The 23,829-nt window shown below is 40.4% G+C and overlaps 1 protein-coding gene across 5 annotated transcripts in view; it reads left to right on the top strand.

Annotated features, from left to right (window-relative positions):
* Abl2 (ABL proto-oncogene 2, non-receptor tyrosine kinase) overlaps positions 1-22,375 on the top strand; it is a 34,075-nt gene extending 11,700 nt beyond the window's left edge. For 2 of the 5 annotated variants that reach the window (XM_015491755.2, XM_048809948.1), the window contains 9 exons: positions 2,621-2,893; positions 3,961-4,045; positions 5,173-5,350; positions 5,956-6,140; positions 7,385-7,537; positions 8,429-8,518; positions 12,193-12,366; positions 12,898-13,131; positions 13,441-22,375. In XM_015491755.2, coding sequence (XP_015347241.2) covers positions 2,621-2,893; positions 3,961-4,045; positions 5,173-5,350; positions 5,956-6,140; positions 7,385-7,537; positions 8,429-8,518; positions 12,193-12,366; positions 12,898-13,131; positions 13,441-14,621 — 2,553 coding nt within the window. In that variant the 3' untranslated portion in view covers positions 14,622-22,375. Of the gene's footprint in view, positions 1-2,620; positions 2,894-3,960; positions 4,046-5,172; positions 5,351-5,955; positions 6,141-7,384; positions 7,538-8,428; positions 8,519-12,192; positions 12,367-12,897 lie in introns of all 5 variants that reach the window. The other 3 variants (XM_015491754.2, XM_048809946.1, XM_048809947.1) reach the window with 2 other exon arrangements.
* The last annotated feature ends 1,454 nt before the right edge of the window (positions 22,376-23,829 follow it).

Below are 23,829 nucleotides of genomic sequence, written 5' to 3' on the forward strand. Positions count from 1 at the left end.
CCCCCCCCCCCCCTTTTTTTTTTTTTTTTTTAAATCTTTTGAGTCCGGTCTCACTAAGTTACTTAGGGCCTTGCTAAGTTGCTAAGGCTGGCTTTGAACCAGGGACAGTTGCTGGGATTACAGGTCTGCACCGCCATGTCTGGCCAGAATGAATGTATTTAGAATGGAATTATTATATTTTATAAATTAGGAAGTCTGAGAGCTTGTGTCAGTTCTTCTGTTGAAAATTTAGATCAAACCCTTTTTTCCATTTTTTTCCCTGTGTGATATGCATAACAGGGAAAAAGCATGGGCTTTAGACCAAGCATTCCTGTTTGCCTGTAATTTCAGATACTTGGGAGACTGAGGTAGACACAAGTTCAAGGCCAGCCTTGTCAACTTAGTGAGACCTTGTCTCAAAATAAAAAATAAGGGGCTGAGGATGTGGCTCAAGCGGTAGCGCGCTCGCCTGGCATGCATGCAGCCTGGGTTCAATCCTCAGCACCACATACAAACAAAGATGTTGTATCTGCCGAAAATTAAAAAATAAATATTAAAAAATTCTTATTCTTTCTCTCTCTCTCTCTCTCTTTAAAAAAATTAAATAAAAATAAACAAAGGGCTGGGATTGTAGCTCAATGGTAGTGTTCCCTGAGAGGGAAAAATGTCCCACATTATAGGGTTGTTGTAAAGATTAAATAAAATAATTTATGTAAAATATAATAGCTGGTACAAAATAAGAAATAAATAAATTACTACTTCGCTTTCTCTTTTTGCCCCACCATACAGACGTAGTATGTTGTATCATGGCCCAAGCAAATAGAATCAGTTGTCTAACAACAGTAGAATGGATTAACAAATTGTGGTGCGTTCATAAAATGAAATGTTTTTTAACAACAAAAATGAACATAAAGTTCTATACCCAACACCATGTGGAAATCTATGGCTTACAGCTGCCTGCTTTTATAAGTAAAATTTTATTGAAATGCAGCCACATCCATTTATATATGTATTCATACATGTGTTCATCTGTAGCTACTTTATGTTACTAGGCAGAGCTGAATAGTTGTGTCAAGAGACCCTATGGCCAAAAGCCTAAAATATTTATTTTTTACCTCTTTACAGAAAAGTTCGCTGGCCCCTGCTACAAAAAGTCTCATACACATGAAGCTGATTGAAAGGGATTAGTGATTGCCTGGGGGTTGGGATGTGGGGAAAGTGGGAATAATTACTGATAGGCCTTGAACAGGGGGTGATTAAAAATATTCTGGGGTTGTGAAGGTTGGGCAGTTTTAAAATACACTAAAAACTACTGGATTATATACTTTAAGATGGTGAATTTTATGCTATCTTACAACATAAACGTTGAATGAAAGAAAGCAGACACCAGACATACTGTATATTCATTTGTATACTGTTCAGTCAAAGCTATCTAAGATGTTTGAAGTCAGCTAGTGGTTACCTTTGCAGGACTAAGTAGGTAGAGGGAGGATTCAGGAATGCTTATGATGTTAAAATTTTTGGTGTGGGTGATATTTTCATGAATGAGTTTATTTTATAAAAATCACCGATTCTCTATTTTTGATTTACTTGATTACATACAGAAAAGTGTAAGTTTCTTTTTAAAAAGTAAGCTCCCATGGTAGATAAAGCCAAAGGCTGCATTACTTTACATTTCTTATTGCTCATCACAAATAAACAACTGTTTTGTTAATAACCCTGAAACCCAAATGTAGCATGTGTGAGCTTTCTTGTGCACTCTCTCTCTCTCTCCCTTTCTCTTTTTTAAAACAGCTTAGGCATTCAAGAAAACACATTGTAGCCTGTATTCCCATTGGCTCAGGAGGTTGGGTCAGGCGGATCACAAGTTCAAGGCCAGCCTCAGAAGTTAGCAGGGTCCCTTAGGGGACCATTAGTAATTATTCCCACTTTCCCCCCATTTAGTGAGATTCTGTCTCAACATAAAAAATAAATGGCTGGGGATGTAGCTCAGTGGGGGCCTCGGGTTCAACCTCCAATACCAAACCAAACCAAACAAAACAAAAAACCGTTACATGTTGTAATTAAAAATGATTAAGATAATTAAATAAGAATCATAATGCCTTCCTCACCCCCCTCCAATCTAAATCAGTGGTTATCAATTTATGTTCTCTGTAAGATTTGGGGGTAATATTTCATTAACTTTGACAGGAGACCAACCCCTGCTTATCTACTTTAATCAGAACATCTCTCTTTTTACCCACCTTATATATTTGGATTCTATAACATTATTGTTTAGAAAGACCAGTGAGCTTGATGATCCAGAGAGACATGTTGGAAGTCTCTTTCAACTTTAAAAATAGGGGTTGATTTAAACATTAAACTGAAGTTCTGTTGTTGCCCCTGGCCATCAGCATTTAACGCAGTTTACCTCAATTAAGATGTAAGGGGGGTGCCTGGGATTATGGCTCAGTGGTAGAGTGCTTGCCTACCATGGTGAGGCACTTCACTGGCTTTGATCCTCGGCACCACATAAAAATGAATTTAAATAAAAGTGTTGTGTCCATCTATAACTAATATATATATCTTCCATCTTCATATCTTAAGGCTTTTTAAAAAATCCTAATGTCTTTCAAGTTGTTTATTTCTTCTTTTTCACCAGGTGTATGTGACTGCTGAGAGCCGCTTTAGCACTTTGGCAGAGCTTGTTCACCATCATTCCACAGTGGCTGATGGGCTGGTGACAACATTACACTACCCAGCACCCAAGTGTAATAAGCCAACAGTCTATGGTGTATCCCCCATCCATGACAAATGGGAAATGGAACGAACAGATATTACCATGAAGCACAAACTTGGGGGTGGTCAGTATGGAGAGGTTTATGTTGGTGTCTGGAAAAAATATAGCCTTACAGTTGCTGTGAAAACACTGAAGGTGGGTTGCTGAGAATTACAGTTTTCAGGCATCTTTTTGCCTGTGTGCTGAATCACTTGGCAGTACCAGTGTGCTCTTTTTTAACTTTGGAACACTTTCCACCCACTGGTGCCAAACACATCAGCAAATCGTGATGATTAACCCTAGTGCCATTGCTGATAACACAGGGCAGATTATTCACTGCAATGCAGTGAAATCCACATGTGGGAAAGGTTTGTTTCTGGAGAATGTTGATGTAGATCTTGGTGGGAGTTGAAAAGCAAATTATAAGTTACAAAAACAAAACAAGCTGTTTTGCTTCCTGTCAAAGACCCCTACTGGACAGAATTCTTCATGCATTGTCTATGAATCATGGGTCTTTCTTATTCTGTTCTATATCTCCCTGCCTCTTGCTCCTCCCATCTCCATGCAATTACGTAGTTTTTTCTTGTTCTTAAATTTGCAGAAATCTTTTTCCTGATACTACTCTCTCTTGTTTAAGCATCCCAGGATCAGATTACAGGGTCATCACTCATGTAATTTACTGATCTTATCCCAGAATCTCAGTGACTCTGGGAAATCACTCATACAGGTTACTTTCCAACAATGAGTAGTCATCAGTTCTGTTTATTAAGCATATTTTGAGTGTGAGACAATATGTGAGGCTTTGCAAATATGCATTGCTCCTTAAGTGTGTGATTTAATTAGAAGATAAACAGGTAAACAGGTGATTGCCCTTATCTTTTCATTGAAATGCCAAGGTATCTAAAGAAGTAAAGAATTTCTAATCTAAGTCTCCTGTGTTTTAGTTGATGTAGGATGTGCTATTGAATTTTGCTCACCCTCCTAATTTTTATTCCAGTTTCTAATATTGGATAAGTTCAGGAACTTCTGTTGAACATATTAAGTTGTAAGGAAAAAAATATTTTGGTTGTAATAAAATTTCTTAAAGTGAAATGCTAAAATATTCAAGGGACACTCCCTTTTACTTTTAAAACTAAAGCCATAGAATTATTAGTTGATTCAAATTATTAAGATAAGGATCTATCTCTTTGTTTTTTTTCTATCTTACCTTCCCTGTTTTCCAGGAAGATACCATGGAGGTTGAAGAATTCCTAAAAGAAGCTGCAGTGATGAAGGAAATCAAGCATCCTAATCTGGTGCAACTATTAGGTGAATAAACCTGAACCATTAGTTTTCATAAAGATGCTTGCCCCCAGCCCCTGTTGTCTTCTAATCATTCTTTGGAATCATTGTGATAAAAACTCCCAATGAGAATCCATTTCAGAAAATGGTTTTCATGGCCTGGGGGTATGGCTCAGTAGTAGAGTACTTGCTTGGCATGCATTTGGCCCTAGGTTCAAACTCCAGCACCCCCCCCCCCCAAAAAAAGTTATTTTGAACAGTAGGGGTTGGGTTGAAAACAAACAACAAAAAAACAGGGCAGGGCTGGGATATAGCTGACAATAGAGTGCTTGCTTAGCACATATGAGGCCCTGGATTAAAGACCCAGCAGTACCAAAAATAAAAAAAAAATAAAAAAATAAAAAAAACAGTGGCCTAGGTTCATTTCTGTGTAGGAAACTGCCAAGCATAAATGATGGCTGCCCCATTCAAAATTCAGAAGCATTCAAAATGGTACTAAGTCAAAAACTTATCACAATAATTTCACAAAATAAGGAAACTTTTACAGTAAAAAAAGAAACAGATTAGAAAATTGTTACCACACCCATCACTTTACCCAAGCAGGAAATGCTATACTGTGATAGATTGATTTCACCCATTCAGAACACAGAGAAGCTTTTGACTAAACCCTTATTTTCTCTCTATAAAGTTGGGCCAGTTTCTGTGGATGTTCAAATAGAATCAAACTCTCTGAAAGAAAATAATTTCTTGTTGGCTCTTCATGAGGAATCTGCTATGTGAAAATTCTTGACCATGGAAACAATTAAAATCTTTTTATAAACTATTATTACTTCTAGATAAGCATTATTAGAATGTAGTTGAGTGGGAGAATCATAGGCATGTTCAGAACTCTAGAAAATGTGGTCATCTTTTCCCATTGCGGAATTAACACAAGTACCTCTTTTACACAAAGGCAAATGAGTTTCCAGAGAATAATATAAATGGAAGCAAAGACTTCCTTATCAACCAACTTCTTAATTTTTGCTATGTTAATTTCACAGAACGTGGTAAAAATTAGCCAAACCAGACAAAGAATTGTTGAAATATTCTTGGCCATAATGACTTGGATTATTGGAATGTATACTAATAAAACAACCTCTGTCTTCATCTATCAGGTGTGTGTACTTTGGAGCCACCATTTTATATTGTGACTGAATACATGCCATATGGAAATCTGCTTGATTATCTCAGAGAATGCAACCGAGAGGAGGTGACTGCAGTTGTACTGCTTTACATGGCCACTCAGATCTCTTCTGCAATGGAGTATTTAGAGAAGAAGAATTTTATCCATAGGTGTGTGAAACCTGTTATTGCCTTCTTGCTTGATATGAAGATGAAGAAAAGAAAACCTTCCCAGAAATTTTCAGATAATTAAAGAAAGTAATTATCTCTGTCACAGGGCCCATTAAATGTAATTTCTAGCTTGTAAACTTATTGTGCTCTGATTAAAAGTACTAATGAGAGACCTTTGTTATTCTCAACATGTACTAGTTCCTATTTTTCCCAGCACTGTATCCAAGGTCCTTTTGCTCCATCTAGTGGCTGAATTTAAAAAAAAATAGCATCTGTCTATGGAAGTATTTTGTTAATTTTTATGTGGTGCTGAGGATAAAGCCTCCTAAGCATCTCTTACTTACTTTTGAAACCTAACCCAATACTTATAAACCCATTTTATACAACCTGCTCTATCCTAGCATCATATAACTGCTTCTTGATGACTGTTCTATAAGTGTTACAGATTTAGTGCCTTTTGTCTTTGTTAGTGATTATCATAAAATAACTACCATGATTGTTAGTTATCAACTCTTAGAGCACAAAGAAGCAAGAATAGAAGATTTATGACCATTCTTCTCACCATATGAGTAGGATCACATTAGAATTTATTCTCTTTCCCACAGAGATCTTGCAGCACGTAATTGCCTAGTGGGAGAAAACCATGTGGTAAAAGTGGCTGACTTTGGCTTAAGTAGACTGATGACTGGAGATACCTATACTGCTCATGCTGGAGCCAAATTTCCTATTAAATGGACAGCACCAGAGAGTCTTGCCTACAATACTTTCTCAATTAAATCAGATGTCTGGGGTAAGGTTGGAAGAGAGATTTTCCATTGTGTCATTTTATTTTCTTTATAAATCCTTTTAATTCTTTTGAGTTTCTCTTTTATATGACGTTTAAAAAGTCAATCAAAAAAGGGCGCTGACCCTGGGCCTGGTATCTCATGTCTGTACTCCAGGAGGCAGAGGCATAAAGATCACTTGAGACCAGGAGTTTAAGAACAGCCTGGATAACATAACAGGACCCTATGTCCCAAAAAAAGGTCTAGACCTTCAAAGAAGTCACAGTCTACAGCTCATATTGCATTGGAGTGCTAATGATCCATTCTTTGTAAAGCTCCCTGCTTTTCACATAGGTTTTATTGCTCATTTCCAGAGCATGTGACACAGAACACTCTTTTCAAGGAAAGCATGAGGAGGTTACATCTAGTATTTGTCCTTCTGATAGATCTTGTTTCTAGTACCCTGAGAGCAGAAGGACTTATTAGATAGAGTCTACCTAGTAGGCTGAGCAAGTCTGAAAATGTAGATTGTGGGTAGGCAGAAATTGTTGTAGGATTCTAAGTCACTTCTTTCCAGAAAGCTCCAACTCAGAGATAATCAAATTGTGATATAATCAAGCAAATTCTTTTTTTTTTCTACTGTTAATTTTACCTGATTTTAAATGAATCTATTTTTCATTACTTTTCTGATTATTAGCCAACTTTAAAAATCATGTAATTCATTAAATAGATCAGAGACTGTTCTAAGAATAGTTAGATTATGTCACAGGCTTTATATCATCTTAGTTTGTTATACCTTAGTGTAATAAAGAAAAACCTAAATAAAAATTGTGAATTTTAGAATTGTCCTGAGATTTTTTTTGGGCAGCATTTCTGTGGCAGATACCTTAGACAAATAAATCATGCTATAAAAATTGGCAAAAGGGTATATTAATGTTGCTGTGTGATTATGAACCAAAAAAAATTGGGTAGCGGGGTACACTTTTTTTTTTCTTTTGGTACTAGCACTTTACCACTGAGCTACATTCCCATCCTTTTTTAATTTTTAATTTTGAGATAGAGAGGCCCTAAGCAACTTAGCAAGACCCTAAGTTCCTGAGACTGACCTTGAACTTGAAGTCATCCTGCCTCAGCCTCCCAAGTCACTGGGATTACAGGTGTATATCACCATGCCTGACTGTGAATCAAAAGAGAAGTTACCTAATGATAGAAAATGAACAATAAGACAAAACGCTAAGCTTTTTTTCCCCCCCCCTTATTCCTTATGCAGCTTTTGGGGTACTATTATGGGAAATCGCTACATATGGAATGTCACCATACCCAGGTATTGACCTGTCTCAGGTCTATGATCTACTGGAAAAAGGATATCGAATGGAACAACCTGAGGGATGCCCTCCTAAAGTTTATGAACTTATGAGGGCATGTGAGTATTTGTGCATATTTTAATTTTGAAATGCCAACAAGTTGGGATGGTTAACAAAATTGGAAATATTCCTTTCAGTATTAGATTGAATCTAGCTTCATGGCATTTAAAAAGTTTGTCATTTATCAGCTAGCTGAAATAGGATAGGCTCTACCAATGAGTCTTACTGGAATCCTAAGAATAGTTGTCTGCAGCCCAAATATTGATCCAATTTCTCAAAAAATTGTATATTTAATAAGATCATAAGAATTGGGTTTGTAGAGGAGTGTTGGAGTAGTAGATTAAATTACAGTTGTGTTCAAATACAGGTTTTATATTATTTTCTCATTGAGCATTGGCAAAAGTGAATTTTATTTTATTTTATTTTTTTTTTTTAAAAAACTCTCTCTTTATTTATTTTAGTTTTTTTTTGGCAGACACAACATCTTTGTTTGTATGTGGTGCTGAGGATCGAACCTGGGCCGCACGCATGCCAGGCGGACGTGCTACCGCTTGAGCCACATCCCCAGCCCAAAAGTGAATTTTAAATGTCTCCTTTCTTATACCCTATTAAATTTCTGGATATATTTGGGCTTGTATCTTCACAACGTTTAAAGACAGTTTTTACTTATTTCATTTTTCTGCTGGAAGGAAACTTGCCATTTTCTAAGTGATTTTACACCCCTTCTCATTTTTACAGTAGAGGGAATGGGAACTGAGGCTGGATAGAAGGACCAGCCTTACTAAGTGTATTCTTAAACCTCTGGGTCTAGAACTGAGAGGTAGCTACATGTCTGCCATAATGAACATGTTGTAACTAATAAACCCACATCATGATGCATGAGCCTCATTGTCTGGTATGCCATTGGATATGTAATTCTGTCAAGGAACTAATTCTCTTCTGTCACATAGGCTGGAAATGGAGCCCTGCTGACAGGCCCTCTTTTGCTGAAACACATCAAGCTTTTGAAACCATGTTCCATGACTCTAGCATTTCTGAAGGTAAGAATCCGGTGGATTTAGTGTTGGTGGCTAGTTCTGGCCTGTGGGGAGTGGTGGGTTATTACATTCCAAAAGTATTCAGCTCCTCTGGCCACGGTGACACTTGCTTGCCTATAATCCCCGTGACTTGGGAGAATGAGGCTGGAGGATCCGAACACAAGGCTAGCTTCAGTAAGTTATCGAGATACTTTCTCAAATTAAAAAATAAAAAGGGTTAAGGGTATAGCTCAGCAGTAAAACATTCCTGTTTTTTTTTCGTACTGGCCCCAGTACCCAAACAAAACAAAACAAAACAAAAAAAAGGGATCTGCTCTTACACTTGACAGCTCTGTTTCAAGATATTCGGTTAAGGCTGGGATTGTGGCTCAGTGATAGAGCACTCGCCTAGCACATGCGAGGCCTTGGGTTTGATCCTCAGTGCCACATAAAAAATAAATAAATAAAATAAAGGTATTATGTTCAACTACAAGTAAAAAATAAATATTTAAAGAAATATAGTGTCTCAATTAAAAATAAAGAAATTAGTCTCTTCATAAAGAAAATAAGTTTGAAAATTCTTTATGTATCAACATTTATGATAAAGGGAAGAAAAGAAGAAAAAGTAATATGAAAATACCAAATTATTCGAACCACATACCAAGTCATAAAAGCAATATTCAGGGCTGGGGCTGTAGCTCAGTAATGGAGCACTTGCCTAGTATGTGTGAGTCACTGGATTCAATCCTCAGCACCACATAAAAATAAATTAATAAAGTTATTGTGTCTAATAAAAGAAAGCAATATTCTATCATTCATCTTCTAGAAATATATCTTAAGAAAATAAGAGCATAAATTTAGCTACAAGGTATAAAAATTTAAGAACAACCAAACATCTACTGTGCTGTTAATTATTATAGTATTATTGAATACTTTAAATTGTATTCTTAAACCTCTTTCCATGCCAATAGGTTTAGAAGAGATAAATTAAGCTATCAACAGAGATAAACCACTTCTTATTTAAAAAACAAGGTATGGGCAGGAATGGTGGCACAACACCTGTAATCCCAGCCACTCGGGAAGTTCAGGCAGGAGATTAGTGAGTTTGAGGCCAATCTGGGCAACTTAGTGAGGCCCCAAGCAATTTAGTGAGGCCCTGTCTCAAAATAAAAAATAAAAAGGGCTGGTGATGTGACTTAGTAGTTTAGTGCCCCTGGGTTCAACCCCCCAGTGCCAAAAAAAAAAAAAAAAAAAGTGTCTGGATACATATACATACAGGTAGTTTCCTTGGTATATAATGCCTCTAAAATTATGTTCAAAAGTCAAACAATAAACTTATTATAAGGAGAGAAGGCCTGTTCGTAGCTAAAAATATACAATTCTTAGTTTCCCTTGACTATAGACACTGTGATAAAATGCTGGAATTTGGTATGTATTTTCAGATTTTTTTCCTTTCCTTCAAAATAGAACAGAGTCAAGCACTAAAGTTCTGTATTAGAAGAAGAAATCAGGCAAGTTGATTTTTGTCTGCTTTCCTTAGTAGTTTATCACATTAGGTAAGAGAAAGGAAAAAAGAGAAGTTCACTACCAAAGTTTAATGAAAAGTATTTTCATCCTTGCCCTTTGATATTGGGAATTTCTGTTGGTTGAGGAGGGCACAGCTGGTCTTTGGGGCCTAAACGCACATGACAGTCACAGCACTCTCCCTTCCTCTATATGTGTATTTCCCATGGAGTCAGAGTATTAGAAGTCAAAGAGTAGGGGCCATTTCTTTGGTACTTTTGTGTTAGCTTCTCTTGACTCCTTAGTTTAATATTTCTGCTTCTCTTGAAAATGTATCCCTTTAGAACATGAATGTTTATCAATTTTCAAAACTAATGCCAATTCAGAATTGTTAAAAAAATTTTTTTACATTATTCAACCCACAATTATTGACCATTTAGTCTGGGGCCAGGTGTTGTACTAAGTCTGGAGATACAGAGATAAGACACAGTTGCTAAAATAGGGTTGTAAATTTATTAGTAAGATGTAAGTAAAAGAAACACAACTTAGACTCTAAGCAATAAAAGGAAGATTTTGTCGCTCATAAGCAAACCATGGCAAAGCAGAGCGGATGCCAACCTCAGAGTTCTACAGACTCAAGTAGCTTTATGACGTCTTCCCTCCCCTTTCGCTGTCACTCCCACTGCCATCGAATTTCTCTTTACTTGTGCTTATGCTCTTCTCTCATTCTTAGACTCTTCCAAGTGGCACGGGACATAGTTGCCAGCATCTTTGAGGTCCTGTCTTTAGAGCTCATGATCAGGCAGGTTTGTCTGGCTCCCGCTACAGTATATAGTCATGTACCCATTCTTATGAGGAGTTAGTTCCAAAATAATTACCAAAAAAGTTGTAAAATAATTACAGATGTTCACAGTTTGATTGATCCTACTTGCTTCATTTTTGTTTAGAAATGAATAGCAAAGTATGTGTTTACCTCAGAAAAAGCCACAAAACCCATGGCCAAGTTTTAAATTAACCGGCGTAATTACTAATGGAGTGAACACTTTTTCAAGAGGCTAATTTGCTTCATTTGCATGAAATGGAATGTATCTACCCTTTCTTTTTAAAAACCAAAATTTCTGCAGACTTTTGTCCACTTTGTTCAACTTTTGAACAGGCACTTAGTTAATAAAAATTTCCAAATGATCAATAATATAAAATCATCCCTTATCACCAGAAAAGGACAAATTAAACCATGATGATATACTACAACTTGCTTACTAGAATGGGTAATATTAAAATAGCACCAAAAAGCCTGTTAACTGTCAATTTTGGTAAACATGCAGAATAACCAAGACATTTATATCCTGCTAGTGGGAATGTAAATTGTTACAGCTATTTGAGGACAGTTTGGCAGAACCCACTAAACCTGAATGTACACGTACCCTGTGAACTGATAACTAGGATTATGTCAGGCAGACATGCATAGAATTATAAACCAAAAGATACATAGCAGGTTGTTCCTAGCAACATATTCATTACTAACTAGAAACCTGGACATAGTCTAAATGTCCATTAAGAGGAAAGCAAATGAAGTTTGACATTCACACATTGGAATATTAGACAACAATGAAAAAGAATCTCTGGCACATGCAATAACATGTGAATCTACAGGCTTAATGTTGAGCAAAAGAACCGAGGGAAGAGAGTAACGCTCTGAATCCATTTGGTTAATTTGGTGTCTTGCTGTGTTGCCCATGCTGGTCTTGAATTCCTGAGCTTAAACCATCCTCCAGCTTCAGCTTCCCAAGTAGCTGGAGCTGTAAGCATACACCCCTGCACCCAGGTGAATTTTATACTTTAGCAATCTATTCTTCATTTCTTTCTCAATTGTATGGTTTTTGATTTTTTTTTTCTTGGTATTAGGAATTGAACCCAGGGGTGCTTGACCACTGAGCCACATCCCTAACCCTCCCCTCATTTTTAAATCTCTTTAGTTATTTTGGTTTTTAATTTGTTATAATCCCAGCCCCTTTTATATTTTATGTTGAGACAGGGTCTCACTAAGTTTCTTAGGGCCTTGCTGAGTCTGGCTTTGAACTCACAATCCTCCTGTCTCAGCTTTCCGTTAGTTGTGTGTTTTTTCTGAAAAAGAAAAACTGCCTTTCTCTGTCATAAAATCGTTCTTTTCATCAGGCCTCTTGTCTTCTTCACAGAGGTAGCCGAGGAGCTTGGTAGAGCTGCCTCCTCCTCGTCGGTGGTTCCATACCTGCCCCGATTACCTATACTTCCTTCCAAGATGCGGACCCTGAAAAAACAGGCGGAGAACAAAGAGAACATTGAAGGAGCACAAGATGCCGCAGAAAATCCTGCCTCCAGTTCAGCACCAGGTGAGGCCCTAGGAGGTAGAACCAAAGCTGAAACTGCCTTTTTTAAAGAAGTGTAGATACGATGCTTTTGTGCCCGTTTTATGCCCGTCTTCCCTGAAGACAGTATGGCCTCTGTTCTACCTCTAGTGCTGGTCCTGCATTGCTATTGCTAGTAGTTCTGATCTGTCTGTCCAACATAAGACTCTGCCACGAGCTCCATTTCCTCAGCCCTGGCTCCTGCATAGTTACCATCTTTACAGTTCTGGTGAAAATGTCTTCATTAAGCCGGATAGGTGATGCCAGATACATTTGTTTTTAGAAACAGGATGAATACTGAGGTAAGAATCAGCAGGGTATTTCCCCCCACTTACACCCACACCACATTTGGAACAGTAATCACCAAGAAATGATAATGTATTTATTAATTTCTTCTAAGTACCCCAACACTTGACACTTTATTGATGCTGACAAAATTTTACAATTCAGTCTTAGTTACTCTAATGGATTCTCTTCTTGTCTTTTACATCATACTGATTGTCCATTTCTCATTAGGGTTCATTAGAAGTGCACAGGCCTCCAGTGGGTCCCCAGCACTGCCTCGGAAACAGAGAGACAAATCACCCAGCAGCCTCTTGGAAGATGCCAAAGAGACATGCTTCACCAGGGATAGGAAGGGAGGCTTCTTCAGTTCCTTCATGAAAAAGAGAAATGCTCCCACACCCCCTAAACGCAGCAGCTCTTTCCGAGAAATGGAGAATCAGCCCCACAAGAAATATGAACTCACGGGTAACTTCTCACCTGTTGCTTCTCTACAGCATGCTGACGGGTTCTCTTTCAATCCTGCCCAGCAAGAGACGAACCTGGTGCCACCCAAGTGCTATGGGGGGAGCTTTGCACAGAGGAACCTCTGTAATGACGACGGTGGCGGGGGTGGGGGCAGTGGCGCTGCTGGGGGTGGGTGGTCTGGCATCACAGGCTTCTTTACACCTCGCTTAATCAAAAAGACACTGGGCTTACGAGCAGGTAAACCTACAGCCAGTGATGACACTTCCAAGCCTTTTCCAAGGTCCAACTCTACATCTTCCATGTCCTCAGGGCTTCCAGAGCAGGATAGGATGGCAATGACCCTTCCCAGGAACTGCCAGAGGTCCAAACTCCAGCTGGAAAGGACAGTGTCCGCCTCTTCTCAGCCAGAAGAGAATGTGGACAGGGCCAATGACACGCTTCCAAAAAAATCAGAGGAAGGTGCTGCTCCAGCCAGGGAGAGACCAAAAGCCAAACTGTTGCCCAGAGGAGCCACAGCGCTTCCTCTGAGAGCCCCTTCTGGGGACCCAGCCATGACCGAGAAGGACTCTCCAGGGGTGGGAGTGGCTGGAGTGGCAGCTGCACCCAAGGGCAAGGAGAGGAATGGTGGGGCACGCCTTGGGACGGCTGGAGTCCCGGAGGACGGAGAGCAGCCAGGCTGGTCTTCTCCAGCCAAGGCTGCGGCCGTCCTTCCAACCACTCACAACCACAAAGTGCCAGTCCTCATCTCGCCCACTCTCAAACACACTCCAGCGGACGTGCAGCTCATTGGCACAGACTCTCAGGGGAATAAATTCAAGCTCTTATCTGAGCATCAGGTCCCATCCTCTGCAGACAAGGATCGCCCCCGACGGGTAAAACCAAAGTGTGCCCCACCTCCACCGCCGGTGATGAGACTCCTGCAGCATCCGTCCGTGTGCTCAGACCCTGCGGAAGAGCCAGCTGCCCTGACTGCAGGACAGTCCACGTCAGAAACACAGGAAGGAGGGAAAAAGGCAGCTCCAGGGGCAGTGCCCATCAGTGGGAAAGCTGGGAGGCCGGTGATGCCTCCACCCCAAGTGCCTCTGCCCACATCTTCCGTCTCGCCCGCCAAGATGGCCAATGGCACAGCAGGTACTAAGGTGGCTCTGAGAAAAACCAAACAGGCAGCTGAGAAAATCTCAGCAGACAAAATCAGCAAAGAGGCCCTGCTGGAATGTGCTGACCTACTGTCCAGTGCAATCACGGAACCTGTGCCCAATAGCCAGCTGGTCGACACTGGACACCAGCTGCTCGACTACTGCTCAGGCTACGTGGACTGCATCCCCCAGACTCGCAACAAATTCGCCTTCCGAGAGGCTGTGAGCAAACTGGAGCTCAGCCTGCAGGAGCTGCAGGTGTCCTCAGCAGCTGCTGGTGTGCCCGGGGCGAACCCTGTCCTTAATAACTTACTGTCCTGTGTACAGGAAATCAGTGACGTGGTGCAGAGGTAGCCACTGTTAGCCTGGTGGGAAGATGCGTTCACATTTCTGGGGGAGAGGGAAAGGGACATGTTTTCCTGTGTTCTTGTTTTCAAAAAATGAAAGACTGATACTCGAGTGTGTTTATGTGAAGTACCTCAGATCCCTGAGTTCTCACGTTTACAGGTTCATCTCAAAAGTAAAACACAAACCACGTGAACATAGGAGAGGTGAATTAGGTAGGGGCAAGGCAGTGGTGGACCAGGTTGGAAACCGCACCGGAAGTTGGGGAACTTGGGTGTGACAGAAATGCAGTCTGTCCCTACCTGGAACCCTGTGAGGTGCTGGACTGGGCCACTGGTCAGCACCAAGGGTGACTGTGCTCCGGTTCACCTGGCAGCTTCGGTGGGATAAGAGAAGGAAAGCTGGGCCTGTGCCAAGAGCAGGTTTGCTCCAGGCAGCTGGGAGCCCTGTTAGCTTTGCTTCCACAGGTCATCGCTGCTGCAGTAAGAACTGCGGGTCAGGTTGCTAGAACACAGACCGGGAAACGTGGCCGCCTGCCTGCCCCTGTCTGCCTGCCTTTGGTGCATTGGTGCAGGGGGTAAAGAGTGCTGGGAGGTGTCGTCTGGGAGGTTGAAGCCTCCTCCTGAAATGCTCCTTGAAATGCTCCCATCCCCCAGTCTGATACATTATTCATGGACCAGGACTGGCTGACTGCTTGTTGGTGGCTGTCTGTTAACTGTAGGTGTAGAGGTCTCCTTATTGGTTCTGCCCTGTCCCTTGCAGGGCAGGCTGTCTTCCTTTATTTCTGGCAGCATTCAGGGCATTCACTCATTGATCTTGAAAGTAGGGGTCACTGCAGGTTCTCACAGGGGAAGCCTTTTCTGACATAGTGCCCCTGCATATTGACACACTGGCCGAGGACTGCATATTTCTTTACCAACTAAAATATCAAGGAGGTGGTCCTTTCTTGAAACTGTACAGCCAAGCCTGTGACAGAGGAGAAGCTGGCTTGGTTGTAATGACTGTTTCTCCCTCCCTCATCACCTTCAGCCGAACCGGGTGGACAGTAGGGGAAGGCATCCCCAGCACTGCACCCCCCCCCCACTCCGCTTGAATTACCCCATTATGCTTTTCTCTTCTCACATATCTGTCCCTGTTCTCCATCGTTGTACTTGTGTAGTTCATGTTGGGAATATTCTTTATTTATTTTACCATTTCATCTCTATTTTAAGAGTGCATAATTGAAAGAGTAGGTCCTTTTCAGGGAGTACCAGTTAGATCCTGGAAACGTAATGACTTACCCTTAAATATGTTTTGTCCTTGAAAAATAGGCGTTTCTCTTCCCTATTCAATATAATTATGGAAAACTATGGCATAGAGTTGAGTCTAATGGGTTAAATATTATTAATGTTCTTGGTATCAGGTCTAATTCCAGTTACTGCTTCTTTCTTTTTAGAAAGCTTTATGAACCCTCCCTCCATTCACACTCCCCAAAGAGAATCCAGTACAAAGTATTTTTATTTTCTTCTCCCAAAAGAATATTAGCATAGGAAGATAGGAATTCAACATTGAGCAGAGAGTTTTCTTCCTGGCTGTCCAATCGATCCCCTGTCAGGCCTCAGCCCTGTCTCTTAATCCCTTAAATGATGGTAACAGTGCATGTTCTCAAGGGCGTTTTCAAATAAATGTATGCTAACCCTTTGATAGCCTCCCTGGAAAGCTCTTTAATGCATTGTTATGTTGAATTGTTTTTTTTTCTTTGCAGAGTAGCAGATGCTACTGAATTTAGAACTGCTGAGCTTGTGTTAATTAGGCTAGAATACTGAGGAAGAAACTGTTTTCATCAGAGTTTGGCATTTTTTGACCAAGTTAGTTTTTTATCACTGCTGCTCCAAAGGAGGCTCAGGTTAAGAGAAGGATTTGCAGGGAGGAGACAGTACCAGGTATGCTGGCAGGTGTTGAGTGATCCGTGTCAGTATGTGACCAGTAGCTGTAACAAAGGCAACTGGTGGTCCTGTTAATATCTTTGTAGTAATTGGAAGAGAACTTGGATTTAAAGTCACCTTTTTTCATTACTGCTCCCCCTTATCAAATGCCATAAACTTGAACTTATTTTAGTAGTTAGTCTTTTAAAGGTGGAGAAGAGAAAGCTGAAATTTAGAATATTGTTATGCTGCTTTTTAAGTTTATCCCTGCCATTGTGGAATGCAAGTTAAGGGATTATAATTGTTTTCAGGTTTTTTTTTTTTTTTTTTTTTTAAACAAAGGCTCTATTTTTTCTTAAGAGTTCTGAAAATAAGCCTTGCAGAAACACTACTGAGTGTATTTCAGCTCCCTGGTTTTCTCACTGAAAAATGATCTTGAGGGTGGTGGGTGGGGGCTGCATCTTACTCAGGGCAGCACCTATTTCTGTCTTGCTTACAGTGGGTGCTCAATAAATCCATACATTGAATTGATTCTTCTCAGCACTGTCACAAGTAGCATTAATTATCGCAGCACACCCCATCCACATGATGCTTGGACTCTGTGACGTCAGGGGTGAGGGCTCAGGGCTCAGGTTGAAGAGGCACTGTCAACTTGCTATAAAAGTACAAGTTAGGTTTTTCCTTTTTACGCTTGTAAAGGACCAGTTTTAAAGAGAAAAAAAGAATCAAAACTTTATGTAAATTAAAAGGTTTGAATCCAAAGCAGAGAAAACTGCTTCTAGAGATTAAAAATGTCGTTTAATTTATCTAATCTAAAAGCAGGTAGTAAGGGAAAAGGCCTTGTACATTGTGTTGACGAGTGTCTGAAGTGGCTCTATAGATGCGCAACCTTTGGGTTGCCATGGCGTGTTTTCCTTTCATGTACAGGTAATATGATTTGACCTTAAATTTTCTACCTTAAAATGCAATATTTTGTGTTGACTATATCAATTGTGCATTACATAGAGTTTTCTCCTAAAAGGCTTTGTGTAAAGTTAACATGTACAGTTTTTCTTACAGACTCCTATCATGACTTTCAGAGACACAGCCTTAAAAATTTTGGCCCTGCTGGGGTGCAGTGGTGCACACCTATAATCCAAGCCACTTAAGAGGCTGAGACATGAGGATCATAAATTTGAGGCCAGCCTCAGCAACTTGCAGCATGTCTCAAAAAACAAAAGGGCTGGGGATGTAGCTTAGTGGTAAAGTACCCCTGGATTAAGTACCCAGGCCAAAAAGATGTGTTTTATGTGTTCTTACAGTGAATTGAACTTGATACCAAGCTGTGAGCTCTGTTATGCAAGAATGTTTTTCTAGATGACTTATATATACATAGAGGTCATTAAAGCTGACACCGTTTCCCAGATGCATTTTAAGGTTTAAAATAGAAATTTTCTTACAATTCAATTGAAAGTTGGCAGTAAAATAGTTCTTAGTTCATAAAACATGCTGCCTATGCTAAGGCACAGTCCATGTTTATTTAACTAAAGTCATAGATCTTTTGTGTTTAAAAGATGCAGTATAGATAGTGGTTTAGAGTTTGGGCTCAAAACCAGTGAAGAAGACAAGTCATTTAACTTTGCTGAGCCTCAGTTTCCTCGTTGTAAAACAGGGATGATAATAGTAACTACCTCAGGGTTGTTGTAAGGATTAAATGAGGTAATGTTTATAAAATCCTTAGCTCAAGTGCCTAGCACACATGGCACTCCATAACTGTCAACTAGTATTATTATTAACACCTAATCCAGGAATGTACAACAGAATCGTTTAGGGTTTTGTTTTGTTTTGTTTTTTTTAAAGAAATTAGTCCCATTCCAGATCAGAATTCCCAGTGGGGTGAGATCTCAGCCAGTGTGCTTTCAAAGAATCTCACCAGGTATTTGAGATACCCAACACTATCTGAAAACTGTCAATGACCTTTTCTTCATAGATTAGGAGATCAGAGGAGAGGATGGTCAAGTCACTCTAGTATTATCTTAACAGTCAATGACAGGGCCAAGGCTGAATTCAGGTCTTCTGACTGCTGGTTGTGGCTCTTCACCACACCTGCTGCCTTGTGGGACATGCGAAGAAAGTGGCTCAGAGAGACAATCAGTGTGCAGGGCGCTGCACGCTCTCTAAAGCACAGGCTCACGGCACACTCTGACCCTCAGGGGCTTGACTGTTGAGAAATGGCAGCTCTGGCAGAGCAGTGTTCAGGAGAACTCTGTGATTTAAAAGATTATTTGGGGTCGTTCTTTTGGACTGATCTCACCAACAGCCGTCTGCACTTTGTAGTAAAGGAATATCAACTTAAAAGTTGTTTTTTTTTTTTTTTTTAACTAGTCCTACATTCCTTTTTCTTAAACGACTTTATTGTTCAATATCACTTTAATGACTGAGATAATGTATATGAAAGCACTTTGGAAAAGTATCAAATCTAATATAACTATAAAGTTGTATTATGAATGTCTGTGTAGAAGAGAAAACATTTCACTAGTGCTGATTGACCTAAACGCTTTTACCTGGGGGGACCTGAAACTGCAGGTATATGAAGAATCACCTGTGTAATTTATACATTTATAAACATGAAAGTGCTACAAGAATATGTGCAGGTATAGCACATGGTTTGCTACAGTTATAGTTCAGAGCTGAATAAGTTCAGGAAAACTAGGGACCAACTTTTTGGTTTAATTGTGCTCTTTAAAAAGTAATGAAGTGTACTTGGCTTCAGAATACGGAAGCTCTTCTGGGGACCTTGGCTCAAGAAGGATGAGGCCTCTTACTCTTGAATATTTGTCTACAACCTGCCCAGCCATTGGTATCCTAAATGTGGTGGAGCAGACTCGTTATCTGTTGGTGTTGACAGTGTCTTTTTTAACCTACGTCCTTTGTGGTTTTGTGGTGGGAGGATGCATGGGGCTGGATGACCTTAGGGCCAGGGCATTGGGTTATTACTTCTAGGATTTCCTACTAGTTGTGACATTGACATTTATCATCTTTGTTTTTATCCCAGGAAGAGTAGATGAACTTAATTTACCTGTTAGATTATTAAATACTGAAGAGTAAATTGCAGTGGGGCTGCTGTGGGTTACAGCTGTGCTTCATTCTGACCCCTCCCACCCCTTTCAATTTTTGCTTGCATTCACCTGTTCCACCTGGACTGGGGTCCATCTTTGTGTCTCAAGCATCTGTTATGACCAGTCCTTCTTAAGTAGGTGGGTCTCTCTGGGTTTAAGTTTCCTTTCAGGGACCGATAGACTCCCCAGGCTGTATTTCTTAGCTTCTATTAAGCCAGTAGCCCAGCTTCTTTGAAAATGCCTGCTTCCATTTGTGGGCAAGCGAGAGATCTAGGGAAAGGCAGCTCCAAGGGCACTCGTACCTTCCATGTGACAACCTGGGGAAACTGCTGGCTACAACCTCACCGGAAAGGCCAGGTCTTGGGCTGGTTCTAAAACTTCTGTTCTTAACAGGATATCTACATCTTTTGTATAGAGTTCCAGTTTTCTAACTTCCAGACTTTTCAAAGTCCAATAATTCAAGGCCAGCTTTTTGGGGGTTGGATGCCAGTCAGCAGTGCCTGGAGTAATGGTGACTGTTACTGCCATGTTAAGCACAACCTCACTGCCATCCCTGCCCTCCTCTTAGAAAGCATGGGCAAGTTTCAGGGCTAGGGACTGGACCTGAGTGTGGGCAAGATGGTATTTCCTTTGTTTCTGACTCATCATCCTAGATGTATAGGCCAGGAAATTAGGAAGCTCTACCCTTGTAATTGGGATAAAAGAAGATCCAGTGCTTCTCCTTGAGTAAGGAGGCCTACAGCAGGCATCTGGATTCTAAGCTGACTTGGAGCAGCAGAGGCCACCCGTAAAGATTTGTACCTTCAAAGATGGGTTTATGATTTTTGCAGTAGAAAAGGTTTGTCTGCTCGGTTGCCGTCATGATTGAGCTAGGTCTGGGAGAAATGGGCTTTAGTGGAGCTCAAAGCCTCAGGCGGTGAGACACCACCACTGAGGGCTTTCCTCACAGCCAGCCCTGATGGGAAGGAACGCTGCAGGTTTCTCTGTCCCTGAGTGAGCCGAGGGAGGGGAGCTCTTCCTGGACCCTGCCCCACCTCCAGATGCACGCACTTCTCTCCTCCTATGTACAGCTATGGATTTGAAATTGTTTACCTCTCCTAGGAAAATGTCTTTTCACCTCCCCATTACTAATCAAACTGAACACGGTAGCAAAGCCCTTTCAACTGGGACAGAGTGGACAGATGGCATGTTGAGTGGGTCTTCAAACCTGCGGACCATATAAGGGAATTAGTATACAGGGGACCAGTCTTTAAGTTGAAAGGCTAGGCACAGTCTTGTCCCCAGACTAGACCACGTTTAGGGCAGAATTGTGATACCTGAACTCTGCATTTTCTGGGAGATGCTTTTTTCACCATTGCAAGAGCAAATTTCAAGGTCGTATAAGTCTCTGCAAGTGACTGAGCTGTGCACACAGAGCTTGAGGTCTCCGAACATACTACTTAACCCTTTAAGGAGCTGGTAAAGGCAAACTGTCACATGCCAACAAGCGTTATAAAGGAAATGCAGGAGTTCTTTGGTTGGAACTGGGTTAGGTTTGCTTCCGAACCTCAGAATAGGAAGTTTAAATCATGTTTAGGTACCATAAAATTTAGTTGGAGAAGGGGACTTGTGCTTAATAATTTTTTTCCACATATGGGTACCTAATTTTCAGTAATTATTATACAACAAAAATAAGTAAGCCAAATAAATTTAATCTTGTTTAGAAATTGAACGCATGATGCTCAGTGCTTTAGGGTCCTTGGTAATGAACTCCAGGTACTGCTCTGTCGTTTGTAAGTCCCACACCATGTATTGTGCGTGGCAAGAATGCCGAGAGAGAGAGAGAGAGAGAGAGAGACACACACACACACACACTCCTGATAGATGAGGGCTCCCTAAACCAGCTTTCTTCATTTAGACAGCCAGTTTTCATTGTGGCCACTTGGACTCCATTATGAGAAGAGTTTTCTGAGATCTTGAGAAATCACCTTGATCAGGCTGTCTTCCAGGGAATTAGTATACAGAATTAGAACAATGAGGCACTTACCTTGTAGTTCCCTAAGGAACTGTGTTTGAAAACCCTCCCCTCTCAGACCTGTGCACACATTTATGTCAGTCTGTTGTGGGCCCTCCCTGAGAAGCAGGGGTGTAAGTGCAAGGGGAGTGAGTCACATCTTGCCTTGTGCACAGGGGCAGTGGCGGGGTTGGTGTGTTGGCCACAGGCAGGCTGGCTGAGCCACTGATGCAGACACAGCCCGTCTCCCTCATAGACCCTGCATTTTTCCTTCTTTGCTTTCTGATTTTATAAAGACATCAGTGGAGAAACCCCAGTTTTGTGCTTGCTTGATTAAAAAAAAAGTTTGGACATTTCATGGTTGTTGACAGAACTTTGTCCTGAAACATGCTAATTCAGAAAAAGTGTTCAATGTTTATACCAAAGGTTACGCTCTGCAGGTGTGTGGTGCACAGAGAGTGCTATGTGTTGCTACGGGGACACAGTGCACAGTGAGACAGTATGGGATTAAACTGAAAACACGTCAATCATGGGTCACCTACCAGTGTTGTCAGGTATTTGTTCTTTATTGTTATTGTAATATATTTTCAATTGTTTTTCTAATTTAATTCTCACTCTGTTGTCTGACTGTGAACTGCTAACAGTGTTAAACTTGATGTAAATAAATAATGCCCTTGAAAGGGACTGCTCTCTGCCTGTCGTCTCACAAGGTTTGCAAGTTGTGTTTTGTTTTAAATAAAGGTTGCAATATTTTATTGACAAAGTGAACTTGAGTTTGAAGTGTTTCTCCCATGATTTTAATTGACAGGAAATCTAAGCAGAATTTCTCTTTACATAAAATAAATGTCATTTTTAATGTAAAGAAGCGGATTTTAGCAAGCATCCCTCTAGTGAACTCTGGAGCGAGGGGTAAATCTCATCCTTTGGTGGTTCACATTTTTTACATAAGGCCTGGAGCCAGGCTGGTGTACACAAGGTAGGTAGTGTGACTCTCCAACATGAGATGACTATAAAAGCAAACCTGACTCTCAAAATCCATCCTGAGTGAAAGAAGAACCGACACGAGACAAGTCACTGGAGGAGTTCCACTTTATTACAAAAGGCTATGGGCTTATAAAGATCTAAGGAGAGGTGGCAGGGCTTAGGAGAATGACGGGTCACTCGTTTATTGGTAAGTTCTTCCAGATGTCAGTTCCGGGGCCCACAAAATTAGTTCCTATTGGGGCTAAGGTTTCCCGATAGCGGGGTTTGAATATTGGCGCCGGTGGGAAAGAGAAAGGCAGGAAGAGAAGCTCCTCAGGCACCATGTTGGGGTTTTTGGGGTGTGGCTGCCGTTATACCTTTTCCCAACACTGAGAACAATACCAAGTTCTAAAAATACTCTGAGCCAAAGTAACATTAATAGGATAAATATATAGACACACAGGAGGGAAATTTCTTTTTCTTTTTCTTTCTTTCTTTTTTTTTTTAACTACTGAGCCCTTTTTATTTTTTCATTTTGGGCAACTTAGTGAGACATTGTCTCTGAATAAAAAAATTAAAAAGGCTGGGGATGCAGCTCAGTGGTAGAGCATTTTCCTAGCACATGCGAGGACATATTCTCAATATTACACATACCACTCCTGATTTTTCTATGTTGACTTTGTATCTTGCAACTTTACTAAATTTGTTTAACAGTTGGAGTGTTTTAAATTATTTTAACTTTTTTTTTTTTTTTTTTTTAGTGGAGTCTTAGGATTTTCTCTTGTCATCTGCAAACAGTGATAGTTTAATTTCTTCCTTTCTAAGTTGGATGCTGTCTCTTTCGTTCTGGTGCCTGATTGCTCTGGCTAGAAGTTGCAGTACTACGCTAATAGACATGAAAGGACGTACCCTTGTCTTGTCATGGGCCATACAGGAAACACTTTCAACGTATGAGCTGTGGACCTATGATATATGGGCTTCTGTACCTAATTTGTTGGGAGTTTTTATCATGAAGGGATGTTGAATTTGTCAAATGATTTTTTTTTCTACATCTCTTGAAGTGATCATATGGTTTTTTCCTTCATTCTGTTGCTGTGATGAGTCACATTTATTGCTTTGCATATTTTGAACCACCTTGCATACCCGGGCTGAATCTTACCTGGTCATGGCAGGTGATCTCTTTAATGTGCTATTGAATTTGGTTTTGTAGTATTTTTTTTTTTTTTTAGGGTTTTTGTATCTATGTTCATCAGGGTTAT

Source organism: Marmota marmota, unplaced genomic scaffold (assembly GCF_001458135.2).
Source record: "Marmota marmota marmota unplaced genomic scaffold, marMar, whole genome shotgun sequence".
NCBI lineage: Eukaryota > Metazoa > Chordata > Mammalia > Rodentia > Sciuridae > Marmota > Marmota marmota.